Source organism: Trachurus japonicus, chromosome 3 (genome assembly GCF_045865225.1).
Source record: "Trachurus japonicus isolate A0001 chromosome 3, Traja_1.0".
In the NCBI taxonomy this organism is placed as follows: domain Eukaryota; kingdom Metazoa; phylum Chordata; class Actinopteri; order Carangiformes; family Carangidae; genus Trachurus; species Trachurus japonicus.
This window is the reverse complement of record NC_140909.1, coordinates 37,929,748-37,946,403: the sequence shown is the minus strand read 5'-3', so window position 1 is coordinate 37,946,403 and position 16,656 is coordinate 37,929,748. Positions and strand designations below refer to the sequence as shown.

The 16,656-nt window shown below is 41.8% G+C and overlaps 1 protein-coding gene across 2 annotated transcripts in view; it reads right to left on the bottom strand.

Moving 5' to 3' along the window:
• The window catches only part of mapk8ip1b (mitogen-activated protein kinase 8 interacting protein 1b), a 48,312-nt gene that overhangs the window by 3,232 nt on the left and 28,424 nt on the right, over window positions 1-16,656 (bottom strand). For both annotated transcript variants that reach the window (XM_085772361.1, XM_085772369.1), the window contains exons 3-7: window positions 14,633-14,890; window positions 8,109-8,190; window positions 5,194-6,327; window positions 2,088-2,163; window positions 617-787 (exon numbers count right to left, since the gene is read on the bottom strand). In XM_085772361.1, coding sequence (XP_085628487.1) covers window positions 617-787; window positions 2,088-2,163; window positions 5,194-6,327; window positions 8,109-8,190; window positions 14,633-14,890 — 1,721 coding nt within the window. The remainder of the gene's footprint in view (window positions 1-616; window positions 788-2,087; window positions 2,164-5,193; window positions 6,328-8,108; window positions 8,191-14,632; window positions 14,891-16,656) is intronic.

Genomic DNA, 16,656 nt, shown 5'->3' with positions numbered 1-16,656 from the left:
CGTTCTGTCATTTTCTTTTGCTTAAAACTATACTCTGAATATAAATAGCTTCTAAATTTAGATCACTTTCAGCTACACCGGTATGACATAACTAAGAGGAACTGTCATTGATCTTGGAGTGATTTTTCTTTTTTTTTTAAATAACTTAAATCACTTTGTTTCTTCTTTTTATTATTAATGCTGAACCATGATATTTGAATTTCTATCGAAGTTGTCGGACAAATGAGATGTCATGTTTGTGATCATTTTTGTCAGCATTCAACTACACTTGAACACAAACTAAATACTTATTTCACATCTATTGAAATTAGGTGTTTGAACTTATTAACATACTGAGAAAATCTAGGAACAGATTCAATCTTAACTGAAGTGAATCTTTAGCTCTACACACTACAGAGACTGTACTGTATCCTGTATCCTTTCCACTGTTCACGGTATTAAGCTGCACAGAAAAAAAAAAACACTGATACAGATTCATATACAATTTGTATGAACAGAAAATATATTGTAAATCCCATTGTGGGACAAATAAAGGATTATCTCATCTTATCTTATCTTATCTTAAGTAATAACTCAGAGAAGGTATTTCAGCATCAACCCAGTGTCAGTACCTTCTTTATAGCTCTCAGAGTCTTTGGTCACTTCTATAGCGTAGTAAGCCGGGAAAATCCCACGGGCACCAGTTCGCATGTTGTAGCCCTCGTACCAGTAATCCTCCGCCTGAACCTCCACCAGCAACGGATCGTCCACCTCCAGCTCCAACTCATCGTCATGCCGAGGGACAAACCTGTTGAGACATGCAGCATGCAGACTCTGGTTGTGAGGCGACAGTGGATACCACAGCACCACTGTGCCACGCCACCACAAACATGTCTCCGGTTTTCCATCATCCTGGGTTTTTGTTTTATTTTAAAGTACTACGACTCTGTAATATATGTTTTCAGTACCCAACATTAACCCCTGTATGAAAAGTGTGAAGCAGGGTATTCATATTTCAGAGCTAGGCGACACAACTCTATTTCGCTTTGATTGACAAAGACAGCTTCCAATGGTTTTACAGCAAAATCTTCCCCCTCTTTCTTTGTCTTTTCATTCTATTTTACACTTCAACTTTCACCATAATGTTGAAAATGTTTGTTGGTAGCAGAGATGCCAGTGAAACCTTTGTACTGTAGTATGCAACTTATTAAAGTTGCCTCTGTTAGTCATACAGTAATTGATAAATGATTTGTGAATCTGAGTTGACTTTGATCTGACTTGATACTTGTTGCAGAATGTAGAGTATACACCCCAATTCTTTCAGCTATGCATGGATGATGTCCTGGATCATCACATGATCTGTTCTTTTAGTCCCCTCCTTTAACGACAAACTGTTTGTAAAAACAGCCTGGAGTCTTCAACAAAAGCTATCACTGGACTGAGAAAACATGCAGAAAGTGAGTGTTTTCTGTTCCAACAGCTTCCAAAAAAACTTATGGGAAATCCATTTAACTTTATTATTGCCAGTTGGTTAAAATCTATTCTAGGAATTCCCTTTTTTTTGTTGCAAAAAAACACTGATATGAAACTTTTCTTTACCACATTTACATATGAAATTTCTTTAAAGCAGAGCTATCATAGATAAAAAACAAACAAACAAACAAAACAAGTGCTAATCTGTGTAAAAATCACAGATTGCAGACAGACAACACAGTAGATGCCAGGCTTTGATGTAAGCATTATTTGAATATGAAAGCTGCTCCATGTCCACACAAGAACAGGAAGGGAAAGTTACTAGTACTAGTTTACTGTGGCTGACAGGAAACATGGCAATTAAGGGGGGCAAGAAACATTCAGACCAGCTCTTATGACTCCAGATACAGATGGAAGTAGCTTCCTGCTAAATCTGGTACATGCATCTCTTCATTAAAAAAAAAAAGAAAAGATGTTTAATGCAAATTGTGACGGGCTGAGTTCATGCCCCCGTCCACTTGTGACGTCGCTCTTTTCCCGGACGGAAAATAATCACATTCAATAAAAGTAATGGCATACCACACAGGTGTTTTTAGTTCATGTGCAGTATGATGACATGATGTTGTAGTCCTGACCTGTAGACGGCTCTGTGACTCTGGTCCTTCTCTTCACCATTTATGACACATGAGAATAGGCCGAAAGACTCTGCACCTTGAATAACAAAGGGGAGAAAAAAATGAAATTAAGGACGTGTGAGCCCCTGTAACAGACCAGCAAAAAGATTAATTACATTGCTGTGAAATTGCAACAAAAGTCCATCATAGACAAATATTAAACCCAATTAGGGCTCATGGTGTTTACATTGAAGCACACATTAGGATCTATGAATCACACTATAAGTAGGCGTGAAACAGATGAGCATTGTGTATTTTCTGCCCACATTCCCCTGAGACATCAGTTACCCCTCCTGCACTACTCAGATAAACTGCTGTGCTGTTCCTAATGAGACTGTAAAACATGGACTGGGTCCAGGAGTCCAGCAGCACTACTAGAGGAAATGATCTCACACGTATTCGCTCATTCCTCCCCTCTGCTCATTAGTCCTTTACACACACATACTGTACCACCCGAAATGTGGGTCAGTGTATGACTGTCGATGTTTTCCATTGTTTTCCTAAGGTCACTTAGATGGGTGACTCTTCTCCAGTGTAAACCAGAGGTTGCAAACTGACAGAAGCTTGCGCTCTGAGCTCATAGACACCAACAATGTCTTTCTCTCCATCTAAACTGCCCAAAACTCTTCACATCTCTCAAATCTCAAAGATTTTAATGAAATTTACTGATTCATTTGGGATTCACATATACAGTAGTTTGGTGCATTATTAACCCCATAACTGCAAGACTCTTATGCCTTGCAAATAGGCTGACAGTACTCTGATGAGTCAAATGTTTCTGCAGTTTCCCCAACAATCATCAAGGCAAAGGAAAGGAAAAATCATTCTTTAAAACTTTTCAGTATTGTAAAATCTGTCCAGCATTTAGTCATCCTACCTCCTTTCTTCAACTAGTCTTGGAGACACACTGACAGCAGCTTGCATATTGTAAAAACATTTTTTCTCCCTGTATAAACACCTCTTTAGTTTTCTAGTTATATCTTTTAGTTGGGCAGTTGTTTGTGTCTAGTGGAGCTGCATGCAATCTGATAAACTATATTAAGTGATGTCACTTTGGTGTAAAACAGTGGAGGGAAGTATGGTTGAATTGCATTATGGGTAAGTTAAGTGCCAGGTTTGGGGACAGAGAATGCACCTTGAGCTGCTTCTCTGTCAAAAATACAGCAGTATGTGTGTTTTTTTTTTTCAGCTCTGAAACATTGATTGGGTCACATGTTATAATACAGAACTCTGAAGAAGATAATCAACGGTCTTGTCCCGCAAAATGGGACAATGTTGACATTATGTCATGACATTAAGATGAAAAACATTGCTTCTTTCTTTATTCAGTATTTTTTAGGGTTTTCTTAAGGTTGGTCATTATTTTAATGCTTTAAAAAAGGCTCAGATCATCTCTGTGAATGTGATTGGTCAGGACAGCAGAAAAGAGAGGTACTGGGGGCTAATCTTTGAAACTGCTTTTGGCTCAGTAGTCCTCCACACAGCAGGCCATTTTAGATGCCCAGCTGGGTTTCTGCCCTGAACGTGCTTCTGTCAGTTCACTGATAACGATAAGAAAAAAGCAGCTTCCATTTACAAGACGCACAAGCTGAGCTGGGAGATATGGCTTTAATTAGTACTTGAATGTAAATCACATAGTGAAACAAACTGATGTTCATCTTTGGATCACTGATATGATGAAATAAGAATTCATTCAAATAACCTATTGTCATTGCTCAGTACTACCTGGAAAACTGTAATAGCCAGAAAGAAATCTTCAAGTTAGATGTCACTCAGTGCTGTTGACCTATAGAAGGTCACACTGCAGAGTTAAAGCAGTCATGTGGATAATGATCTGTGCTGTACGAGAGTATTCCAGCTCTGGCATATCTCTGTGGCTGTGCTTTATCAGCCACATCACTTTAAGCCTTTTCCACCAAGCTGCCAATTCGGCTAGACAGTATTCACTGCTGTGATGCTGTATGTTAAAAGGGAATTACACAGAATAACAGCTTTCTGTGCTGATGTGCTTGTCTGCTAGAATTTAAAGTTTTGGATTAATACAGTACATAGAGTATTCTCAAAATGAAATAAAATCAGCTCTCGGAGGCAGGGTGGGGCGGGAGGGTGCAATGGCAGATCTCTCCGTCTAGTCTAGTCTAGTCTAGAAAATGGCCAAAAGGGCAACATAATGAGGCTGCCCCATATACAAACCAGAGGGAGTGTATCAGTTTGCATGTTTTTTGCATACAGTATATCACTGAAATCACAAAAGAACCCATTTCATTATCCTTTCTCTCCCTCTTTCTGTCTTTTCTGTTGATTATTATGGCTACACAAACAAGAAACATAAACATATGAATAAGCTATGTTCCCTTATCTGAAATATCCCTGATAAATGTCTATGGATATTCTCATTCACCCAGGTCATCGTTATCTCTGGCCAACAAAACAACTATTTGTCTAAGACGTTTTGCCTCTTATCCAAGGGGCTTCATCAGTTCGCAACGCATCAGTCTGACTAGTCCTCACTCCCTGATTAAAAAAACATCATAATGAGAAAGACAATTCAAATGAATTGAGGATGTAATTCATTTTTTGTTATATGTTTATTGGCTATTGCTACCATTATCATAGCTTTATTTTTTGTTGTTGTCATTTTTATATTTACTATGATTGCACATCTGAGTAAAAGCATTGGAGATTACACATAAAATATTAAGCTCACAGCTACAATGCTTTCTGCAGTTTTATTTTTCTAAAAGAAAAGAAAAGAAAAGAAAATAATGAATTTGATGAACAAATTTTGTTACCTTTTTGCAAAGTTGCAAACATGATAAAATAATGTATGATTCATTTTCTACTCCTGTATGATTTCAAAGAAGTCAACAAATGATAATATCAATATATCACCCAATTCTACGCTATTCTATGTGCCATGTGACAGTTTGGACTTGTACAGACTTGGTCTGGACATTCCAGTTAAAGGACACCCTTCTTGCTAGAGCTAAACACGTCTATTTCTAGAGCTCACTGTCTCTCAACAGGGAACTGATAAACACTCAGTGATGTCATGTAAGGGACTTACTGGAGGAGCGTGAGCGTCCGTTCATGAAGACATTGAGGAACTTCTTGGAGAAGTGCATGTCTGCCTCTGGAGTGGAGTCTTCAGACAGACAGGCCGTGGCCTCTCTCCTCACTCCTCCTATCCGGGCCCCGTCCTCATCCTCCTCGTCCTCCTCCTCGTACTCCTCCCCGATGGCCGACTCGTAGGGAGAGGAGACGCAGTTGTCGTAGACGGTGGCCGAGTCGCTGTCATCGCTGTAGCCTTGGTAACACTGCCGGAGACTGACCAGCTCCAGCTGAGCGTGCTCGTCCACCACCAGCGTGTATTTGACCGAGTCGTACGAAAGGCCGCTGGCCTCCGAACTCATAGAAGTCCTTGGCGGAGCGGCTCTGACGCCGCCGCCGTCGCCCTTTCCTCCCCCCTTCCTCATCCTTGCGTCCATTATTATCCTGTCCACATCCTCGTCCTCTCCACAGTAGCTTTCGTCGGTGGCGTCCACGTACTCCACCGACCCGGCTCGCAGCATGACCCCGGCCCCCGTCCCTGCCCCCTTCAGGCTGAGGTCCAGTGCCAGGGAGGAGCGAGCGGACACGGCCATGCTGGGCGGTGTGATGAGAGACTCTACGCAAGAAGCGTACGACGGAGGAGGGATGTAGACCTCGTCCTCCTCATAGATGGAGGGGTTTGTCCGATCCGGTAGGGGCTGGTAAGGAGGCGGGCCCTCAGTGTCGGAGCTGATGGACATACGGCCCTGCTCAGTCTGCTGGGAGAGATACGGCCGGTCCTGCGAGTTAGAGGGCTCTAGGGGGCCGGCAGAACGCTGCACAGGAGTCAGGTAGATCTCCTCCGTGGGCTCTAGACGGACGTCCGTGTGGTAGCGGATCCTGTCCCGGTGGTGCCCACCTCCATCCGCCTTCCCCGCCGGATACAGAGGAGCCGGCGTGTAGTTCTGCGGTGGCGGCGGCGCCGGCGGCTTCTCCTGCAGTTTGGAGCGCGTCACGGCCGCCGTGGACGAGCCGTGCGAGTGTCCGGAGGAGTGGCCGTGTCTGCAGGGGGCGTCGGTGGAGGTCCCGCGGTCTTTGGTCTGCGCTCCCCCGCCGTGCACCTTGTCCTCGTCGCTCAGGCAGCTGTGCTCGCGTGGAGGGGTGAGCTCACCTAGAGGAAGGACAGAGGCCAGCAACAGCACGCACACGGCCGCACAAAAGCACACGCAGACGCACAAACACGCACAGAGGCCAGACAAACACACGGAGTAAACATACATGACGCAGAGACGCAGACATGACCGGAGAGCGAACGCACATGTGGCGGACATGGCAGCGAATGCACAGACGGACAAAGTAAAGCAGAAACAAGAGAAGAGAGAAAAAGTAGATATGGTTAGGTAACGGATGTCGGGATTATGCAGCTAAATCCCCATTACTCATCAAATTCAGTGCCGCCAAGAGAAAATGATTGATGCGTTATGTCATAATCCATCGGCAGAAAATCCCAGCATGATATTTTCACAGTGGCTGATGATGCAGCGCTGACGGGACAGCAAACGTCCGGTGAGCTGTGATGTTTTGTTCACACTTTAGCGTTTATAGAGCAGGAAGCATTAAGTCTGTACCTTTTCTTAAATTGTTACTTAGCATTGCATTGTGTGGAACTCCCTGCCCGGTGATCTCATGCAGGCAAGCTCAGTGGCTTCTTTTAAAATCTCTTCTAAAGACTCGACTTCTATGGATTGGCCTTTGCTGTTATGTTACTATTGTTGTATGATTATTTTGTTAAGGATGGCTGATTTTAACTTTTATTTCAGATTTTATCTCACTTTGCGGTTTTATTATGTTGCTGTTATTTCATTACAGGCTGCTGCTTTTGATATGTTTTATTCCTTCTATTACAGCAGCTTGCAATTTGTTTTTGTAAAAAGGCACAATATAAATGACGTTATTATTATCATGATGGAAATCTGCTTTACAACAATCATAAAAACAAATGTGGGGGGCTCATTTAAATCAGCACTTTAGCTTCACCAGAATTGTGTCTCCTTAGAGCAAACTTCTTCAGAATGAGTCTTAAGTGTTTGTGAGTCTGTGTGATGTCATTTGCTAGTTTACATATGAATGCCACCAGCCGTCTTCATTAACAAATTTGCAGTCTCAAGTTGGAGAAGCTTTATATTGTGCACTGTGTTCAACCATGTAACCAAGTACGATCCAAGATGAATTCTAATCATATGGTTTGTTGCCAAGGGAAGACTAACCTCACAACACAGTAAAAGAACTGATTTCAGTTCTGTTTGGCTTCATGTCCATTTATTTGGTGTGGACACAAAGCCAGCACTAGGGTGACTGACTGGGATTAAATGTGTGAATGCTTCCATTCTGCACTCGGCCTCCAGGGCTTGAATGAAACACAAAAGGCAACTTCATCCTGATGTTTGAAGGGTATTTTTTCCCCCCAAGCTGTGTTTTTTAAAAAATCATTAAGTCATATATGTATGACTTACGCCAGCAGCGAGGGGTTTGTCAGCTGCGAGTTCGGTTAGTCACCTGACACTGTGCTGGGAAAAGAGCTGCTGCAATGAGCTACGACAGCTCCCGGCTACCTAAGCCATGAGCTGGCTAATACACACACACACACACACAGTATGTACACTGCTGCCCCTACTAGTGACAGCAACTAGTTACACTTAGTCCAGGATAGCTAATCCAAGGCTTAACACTCCTGAGGATCAGGAGAGTAAAACACAACCTGCTGAACTCAATACAAATCACATACACACTCAGCTGCTGTTGTCTGTAGTACAAGGATGAACAATGTCGGCAATATGATGAGTCTGTCAGTGTGCACATCCATCCAGTGTCATCATCATGAGTCCAAGGGAACAGATAGTCCAACTGAAATCTGAGCTTTTTGTTGATGGGAAAGAAAGAAAGAAAACTCACCTGTTTTAAGAGGCGAGGACGAACCTGAAACTTTCTCCTGCCAGCTGTATTTCTTCCCAAAGGAGTTGTTGTTTAATGTGTCCTGTGGAAAATGCAGAAGAAGGAAGTGGTGAGAAAGAAAAAAAAACAGATGGAGAGCACAGAGGAACAGAGATGAGAGAGAGAGAGAGAGAGGTTTGGTCACTGAGTTCTCAATCCTGACGCTCAATGAACAAGTTTTTGTCTCTCTCTCTCTCTCTCTCTCTCTCTCTCTACACACACACACACACACACACACACACACACAAAGCTTTTATTCTGTTGAATGAGCAGGGATTCTTTTGTCTGTGCTCCGTGATGTGCATTTAAAGGGAACCAGACATTTTACCCCAGCTAGCCACACACACACACACACACACACACAGAGTCAGTGGGAGTCTCTTTAGGCTGTTGTGTTTGAGTTGTTAATAGATAGGACAGACCCTTTTTTCGAGAAAACCATGATACCTCTCAAATGCCCTTTTAGCTTCTTCTGCATTCTACTTAAAAAGCTCTGTTCCCCCAAATCAAAGCAGCTTTCATTCCACGCTGCTCGTCTCATTTGACAAATACTGAACAGCACTACAGAACAGAACAGTTTCAGCTTCCTCTCCTTAGCAACACAAAATTGCAAAAAAAAAAAAAAAAAAACATTCTGAGAAAAAAAACAGCTAATGAGGGGTTAATGAAAAGAGGCAGAATCACTGAATGACTTAATTGAAAGAGCATCTGAGCAGCACCAGTTGAAAACCTTGGTTTTGTTTACCATCAGTGGCAGTGATGTAGTACTGCAGGCTGTGGTCAGTACACAGTGACATCTGTGGATACTGGATACAGGTGCAACAGACCACATGTCTGACCACACCCAAAGACGCCCTGGCAGAGGTGCAGCAGACCAGAAACACTCATGTCCAGCCCTGTGTGTGAAGTTACACTCCTCAGATCATTACAATTGTTATCTTTTAATGTGGCTTTTGATTCAACCAGAGAGGAGAAGCTACTGTAAACTGTATTTTAAATAGTCTTGTATGAACAACAATTGCCACCTATCGCACAGTAAAAGGCAAAAAGTTAAACAGAGTGAATATTTCTCCCACAAAACATGTTATAAACTATCAATTCTAAGTGATTTGAATTGCTAAAACTTCCTGATACCCCTAAAGTCCCTAAAGTTATTAATTTAAAGGGATAGTTCAACATTTTGGCAAATTGACCCATTGCCATAATCCCTATAGTCAAAGCAGTAGGTTCGCTAGTCAGTGCGAGCAGAGCAGAGCCGCGAGCTGCTCAGAGCTACGTTATGAAGGTTAATGTATGGCATTTATGGGAATATGGGAATGGGTCAATTTGCCAAAATGTTGAACTATCCCTTTAACATAACAATTTAGAGAAGGAAAGAGAGAATGGGTCTCGATTGAAATTAATTAATACTAGTGCTATAATACGGTACATGACATTTAGCAACACAAACAAACACACACATGCACACAAATTCTGTTACTTTGAGGAATGCATTTTAAAGAGTCTTTTTTTCCAATAATTGCTGATACCACCCTTCAGTTTTTTAGTGAGTATCAGCTCAATGTTTATCTGTTATTAAAGAATATATACAGCTAAAAGACAGAGAATATTGGACACAACTCGGCACACATGAATGAGTTACACATCATTACTAGAAGAACCAATAAGCAATGGCTTTCCATATCAGCAAAAAATGTCATAATATGTTAATATTGTGTTCCCAACTTGTTTGTAAATCCAAAGCAAACAAGGTTAAAAATTGAAACAGACATCTGATGCCAGTTTTCAGAGTTTGGCTCGGTCGGTGCCACAGAGACGGGGAAGGCAGATTTTTAACAGATGGAAACAGAACTGGAAACTCCTGTGACGACAATGTGTCGTCCAAAATAAAATCATGTCCTCCTCCTCTGCCCACCCACTGCATGACTCACTTCCTATGTACGGGTAGCCTACCAGGCGGAGACAGAGCTGTTGCCGTGGCAACAAGTGAATCAGCAGGTGGGAGACGGCATCATCGCTCACTAAGAGCAAAAGGTTTGTTTTACAAAAATATCGTCGCCCAGAGTGATGACTCAGATACAATGAGTGAGTGTTTGTATCAATGACTAAGCTTCACATGGAAGTCACTCTGACATGAATTTGTCAAGCAGACATCTGAGTTTGGCTGCAGGCAACACACACACATAGATACACACACATCACTGCAATGCTTCACACATACACATACTTACATAACAGAAACAGATAGATAGATAGATAGATAGATAGATAGATAGATAGATAGATAGATAGATAGATAGATAGATAGATAGATAGATAGATAGATAGATAGATAGATAGATAGATAGATAGATAGATAGATAGATAGATAGATAGATAGATAGATATATAGATAGATTTATATTTAGAATACTGGGAAAAGAAACTCAAAGCAGACTAAATAACCAAGAAGATTCCACCTGCTAACACCAGAGGAGAAAATGTCAATCCTGCTAGGAGAAGGGACAGCAGCCAAACATGTAACTGCTTCCCACAACCTGAGGGACTCTTTAACATCTTACTAACACCATTATTTGTACCTGATTGTACTAATTTCTATTGTGATGTGGTTTGTATGGAATATTGTTTTGTTATTGAATATTGAGATATGTAATACTGTATGTATTTGTTATGTTGAAATGTCTTTGTGAATGGTTTGTACAGTGCTTTGGCAACAACAGGTTTCTGTTCATGCCAATAAAGCTAATTGAATTGAATTGAATAGATAGAAAGAAAGAAAGAAAGAAAGAAAGAAAGAAAGAAAGAAAGAAAGAAAGAAAGAAAGAAAGAAAGAAAGAAAGAAAGAAGAAAGAAAGAAAGAAAGAAAGAAATAAAGAAAGAAAGAAAGAAAGAAAGAAACCTCACCATCTGTCTAAGACCTTATTGGGTTTATTGGTTAACCTGGGAGAGTGTTTACAACACTGCTAAAATGCCTTCACTGTCAGGAGTCTCAGCCTTCAATGGAGCGTGTGGCTGCCAGATGAGAGATTAGAGTCTGACTCGGATTAAGACGGAGGAATCCTCCATGAGATGTCTGTCCGTCCGTCTGTTGAATTATTGTGCATAAGACAATCTGGAATAAAACTGTGCCCTATTTCTGCAGCCGAAATCACAGTTCAGTATTTGTCTTGAACTATTGCTTTTTAAAAAATAAAATAAAATAAATTGTATTTAATAAATTGCACAAATCGCTGGTTGCATTGGATTTTAAAATATTGCTTTTGCAAAACGCCTCTCTCCTCCAAATCAGAGCTGCTCTTGTTCAACCACAGAAATCTGTCACTACTTGCTGCCAAATGGTGCAGAGATAACTGTATATTTTGCATTTATTACTGATCCACTGACCTGGAAACAGTGTGCTGTCTCTCTCTGTCTCCCGTGCTCCTCGCAGGCTGAGGAAAGCTGCCTGGAGATCATCAGCACTCATGTATCTCATCTCATTTGAGTTTTGCCTGCACCGCCTGAATGAACTTCTGTCACTGTCAGCTCTGTTGAAGCTGTAGTAGTGTCTCAGTTGTTGTTGTAGAGAAAACACACCTTACACTTGATGATGTGCTGACAACCAACCACACAGGCCTTCCGCACAGAGTGGGTAAATAAAAAAAATCACTTCATTTTCTTATGTGAGAAAACCAAGACAGAGGAGTAAACGTAATTTATACACCCACAGGAGTGAGTAATATACCAGAATGCATTGCAGCCACAGCTTGTAAAGTGTAAATCTATCCTTGGTTGTTTCTTGCACACACAGGCTCAACAACCTTTCTTTTTGCCTCCCCCACTCATGTTTCCTTGAAGTCACAAACATACTGTCCTTTGTGTAAATGTGTGTCACCTACAGCAGAGCCAATTTACACCCCAGCAATTGTGACGTCAAAGACATTGTGCTGATGTGTCTGGTTGGAAGACAGCTGGTTCAAGTGCAAACTACAACACTGTGTCTCCTGGAGATAGCTTAATCTGTTTAGTGCTTTATTTGATTAACATGGACTATCCCTGCATTGTGGTTCCAACACACTATACTATGTGGAGTATAAAGGTCCTTATGGTTTAAAATAGCTATACTATAAATTACTGAGAATTTGAAACCACTTTTTTCCCAAGGGCATACAATATAAATAGCATTATAAATGTGGTGTGTATCATCTTATGTATCTGCCCTCATTTCAAACCGAAGCGACATCTTCCAGTTGACTCCATTCTTTACACTTTGCCCATTAAGATTCCTGAAGTTCAGCTACCGTGAGCTTTTCAGTCTGACTGAAGGAGTTCAAGGTAAAGTTCTACAGCTGGTCATAGCATCCTCACTGTACACACACAAATGCATACCCTGGATTTTAAACCATTAGCTGCAGACTGCAGTACATGGTCAACATTAGGAGCAGTGGTGGATGGATGTTTATGTTAGAGGGGTGGTGTCATCAGTTGCTTTGTGTCTTCAGGGTTCACTCAGAGGACATTTTTAGAATAACTTCATCCTTTTAACATTGAAATATTTTAAATCAGACTTTGTTTTTCTCTTTTTTTGCCTTCTAGTTGCTGGATGAAGTGATTGAACAGGGTCCCATGAGATGGGCAGACTTCCCAAGAAGAAAAGTGTTTCAAAGCAATTATTTCCTTTCTGCTTTTCAGTTCTGACAGCTCTCTCTCTCTCTCTCTCTCTCTCTCTCTCTCTCACACACACACACACACACACACACACACACACACACACACACACACACACACACACGAACAAAGGCACAGCTAGTACAGTAGGTTTGTTTCCATCTCATGGAAACTGGGCAAAGAACAAAGCGCCGACAAATATAGCAGCGCTTGGTTGATCATGTTGACAGCATGCAATGTGTGTGTGCGTGTGTGCAGCCACATGCATGTGTGCATGTGTGTTACAGCCATGGGCAAACTCACTAACATACACATTACTCTATAGATTGCATAACAATATATCAGCATCTATGACCATTCAGGCACTCACATGTCTGTGGAGTTTGGCAGTTATGAAAGAGTAATTTGCACAAATGAACATGTATATTGCGGATCCTGGAATCATTTACTGTATAACCATTGTAACTAAACGTTTTAGTATTTCTTAATAACATCCTATCACCTCTGTCATTACCCTGGCATCCATCCAGCAGCTAAACAGCCAGATATTTCATGTCAGGCGCTAACAGAGCCCTAACTAAGGCTGGGAGTCTACTGTATACTGATCTTGCCAGTGGACACACAATTTCAGGGGAATGCTAATATGATAGATATAGGTCACATGTGTTTGCTGCTCATGTGATCTTTGCTACAGTATGCTGAACTTCACCGTAACAGTCATGGCAGTTAGTTTGTTGAGTCATTTTTATAACAGATCTAAGGTGCGACACTCCTGTCGTGATCAGTGTCATCAGTTAATTTCTGCAAGTCGCTCAAACCATGTATGTTTACATTCAAACGACAAAGCCTGGGACTAGGAAAGTCATTCTCATGCCTAAACCTCACCCAACCCTAACCACAGAGTTGTCATCTATTTCAACAGATTTATTTTGCGACAGTCATTCGTCACAGCACTGGGAGGTACAGACTGATGATGTCATGTTGCTGTTGATGGGGCGTTGAATCAGAAAACGTGTCCATGTGTCATTATAGAGGGCGGTACAAAAGATTAATCTTCTTTAATTTGGAGGATTTGGCACTTTTACTAACACACATGCAAACATGCACAGACGCACACACACACACACACACACACACACACACACACACACACACACCAAATGTAGCGTCCATTTACTGGCAATGCGAAACACGGACCACAGCTTGCTGTACGAATGTGAAATCAACACGACACTGACCAACACACACCTCCACTGTCACACACAGCCTCACCCAAACACACACACACAATCATGTCTGCGTGTCTGTACTTGTGAGGACCCATGCTAATACTGCACCTGCTGTTGCTCCTAATCTCAACCTAAACCCAATTCTACCATTAAGCTTAAAAATAGCCTTCAAACAGCTCATTGAAGGCAACACATCCTCCATCTGGAGCTGAAGATGGACCTCACATAGCTGGAAGTCCAAGAATCACACACACACACACACACACACACACACACACACACACACACACACACACTGACACAGTCACGAGCTCCAGCAGCATTCAAACACAAACAGAGACGGGCACCAAGGGGAAAAAAAATCTCTGTGTCCAGACAATTGAGGCCATTGTCCAGTCCAGTAAACAGATTCTGTCAGAAGCAGAATTGTAATGAATCTAGTGGTGATGTCACACAGGTTGTCCATTCATATCTCCATTTATACATGACTGTGTGGGTTCCTCCTCCATACACAGAAACATTACTCCACTCATCCTGCTTCGTGATCAATAATGTGTGTGTGTGTGTCTATGTTTGTATGTGTGCGTGTGAAATTAATTGAGAGTTTACCTGTGTGCGTGGCACAATTGGGAAGAGGTTAAGGGTCGTGGGTCTCTTGGGTCGATAGGTATCCATGGTAACAGGTGCTGCAGGGTCCTTGGTGGCTGGCGGGGGTGCGATGGCGGATGCCTTCAAGGACTCTTTGTCACCGCGGTAACCGTCAGCACCGTCTATAAGGTCCAAATGCAGCATCTCCGCCTGAAGCTGGCCGACGGCACCCAGCTCTGCCCTCCCCGACATGCTATTGGTTCCTCGTCTCACATGGCCCTGCAGGGATTGGAGGAAAGGTGCCGTCAGTCGAAGCAGCAAAGGAGAGGGAGAGAGAGAGGGAGAGAGAGTGAGAGAGTATGCATGTGGACGGTATGAGGAGACTGAGCCGGCCAATTAGAAGCTGCTCTGTGCTCAGACTGTAACACTCTCACTGCCAACACTGAGCAGCTTAAAGCACAGCAAGTATCCCCAGCTTCAGCTTCTCCAAATCTACCTACAGTATGGTGATGAATGACAATGAAAAGTCTCTGTTGAACAGCATTCACAGCCTTATCATTTTTGTCTATGTTGTTTAATCTCATCTCATTCTCATCCACCTAAAAATCACACAAACTTAGTCTCAAATTCTGGATTAAATTATTTTTCCATGACCAGGTAGTCAGAAGTGATGTCCACTGATGTTATATTCAGCAAACATGAAAGCAGCTGCAGCAGGTTTGTCGGCAGTTAAGCAAACGTTTGTCATGTTGATATAAATGATGTAGAAGCCCTGCACTTGATGGATGGATGGTAAAAACATTGAACCTGATATTTCCTCTAGAAACACCACAAGGTCAAAATGGTTGAAATCTCCATCAGCATCTGCTGTTACTTTAAGTTCTAATTAGTAAATGTTAGCCTTCTAAGGTGAAGAGGATCAACGCTACGTTTGCTAATTGCTGCATGTTAGTGTTGTCATTGTTCAGATATTAGCATGCTGATCGAGCTCGGAGAAAAACATAGCTGTGTGTGTAGGCTACTCATATTCTTGTGTTGTTTTTTTATTTAATCTGACACAGAAAGACTGTCATTATGAGACCTTTTTGAGCTTGGATAAGTTGAGATGTAGATGATGATTGGGTGATGAACTTGTCATTGCATAAGAAACACCTGTTGTTACATACTTCCGATTATCAACCCTGTATTCCCTGCAGATTGTATAGGACACCTAGGAGATTTATCCAGCAAAGAGAAAGATCTGAACATTACCCAACAAAAATAAGCAGAAAGTTGTGACCAAATACCTCATTATCATACATTTGCTACAATGAATAATAAAAATACAAATTATAATTGTAATACAGCTGATATATCTCTTAACTATAAAGCATGTTCTCTTGTTGTCAAAATGACAATTATAATGAACTAAATCTATCTGCTCTGAGACGGTGCTGTTCTGATTGTAAAGACCTGTAGTATCAAATTAAAGGTGATTTAACATTGTACTTGAAAGCCGAGTGGCTGTCCAACCCATTTCTCTCTCCACAAACAAATCAGAGCAACCTTTTCATTTTGTGTTGAGATTCACTTCCACTGTCTCGTACATTACTGCAGAAATCAAAGCAAATGACCAGCATGAGCGTCATCTGGGAGACAGTCAGTGTGAGGACACTGGGCCAGAACAGTCTGCTTTACTTACCATCACTATCCCTACACACACACACACACACACACACACACACACACACAACACACGCACACACACACACACACACACACACACACACACACACACACACACACACACACACACAGGACATGATAATTCCTCCTGTCAGATGATGTAGACTTTGACAGAAGAGTCACTGTTAAGCCCATTACTGTCTTCAGACTTGCTCTTTGCTGCACATGTATATACAAATACATAACGAACACACAAACAGCTCAGTATGACCACAAGAATGTGCACATGCACAACATGAAAGACTTAATCTGCTGCCCTAATAAGAACCTTAATACCTAGGTAAGTAAAACTGGATCAAATTCTACATCAGGTGAGAGTC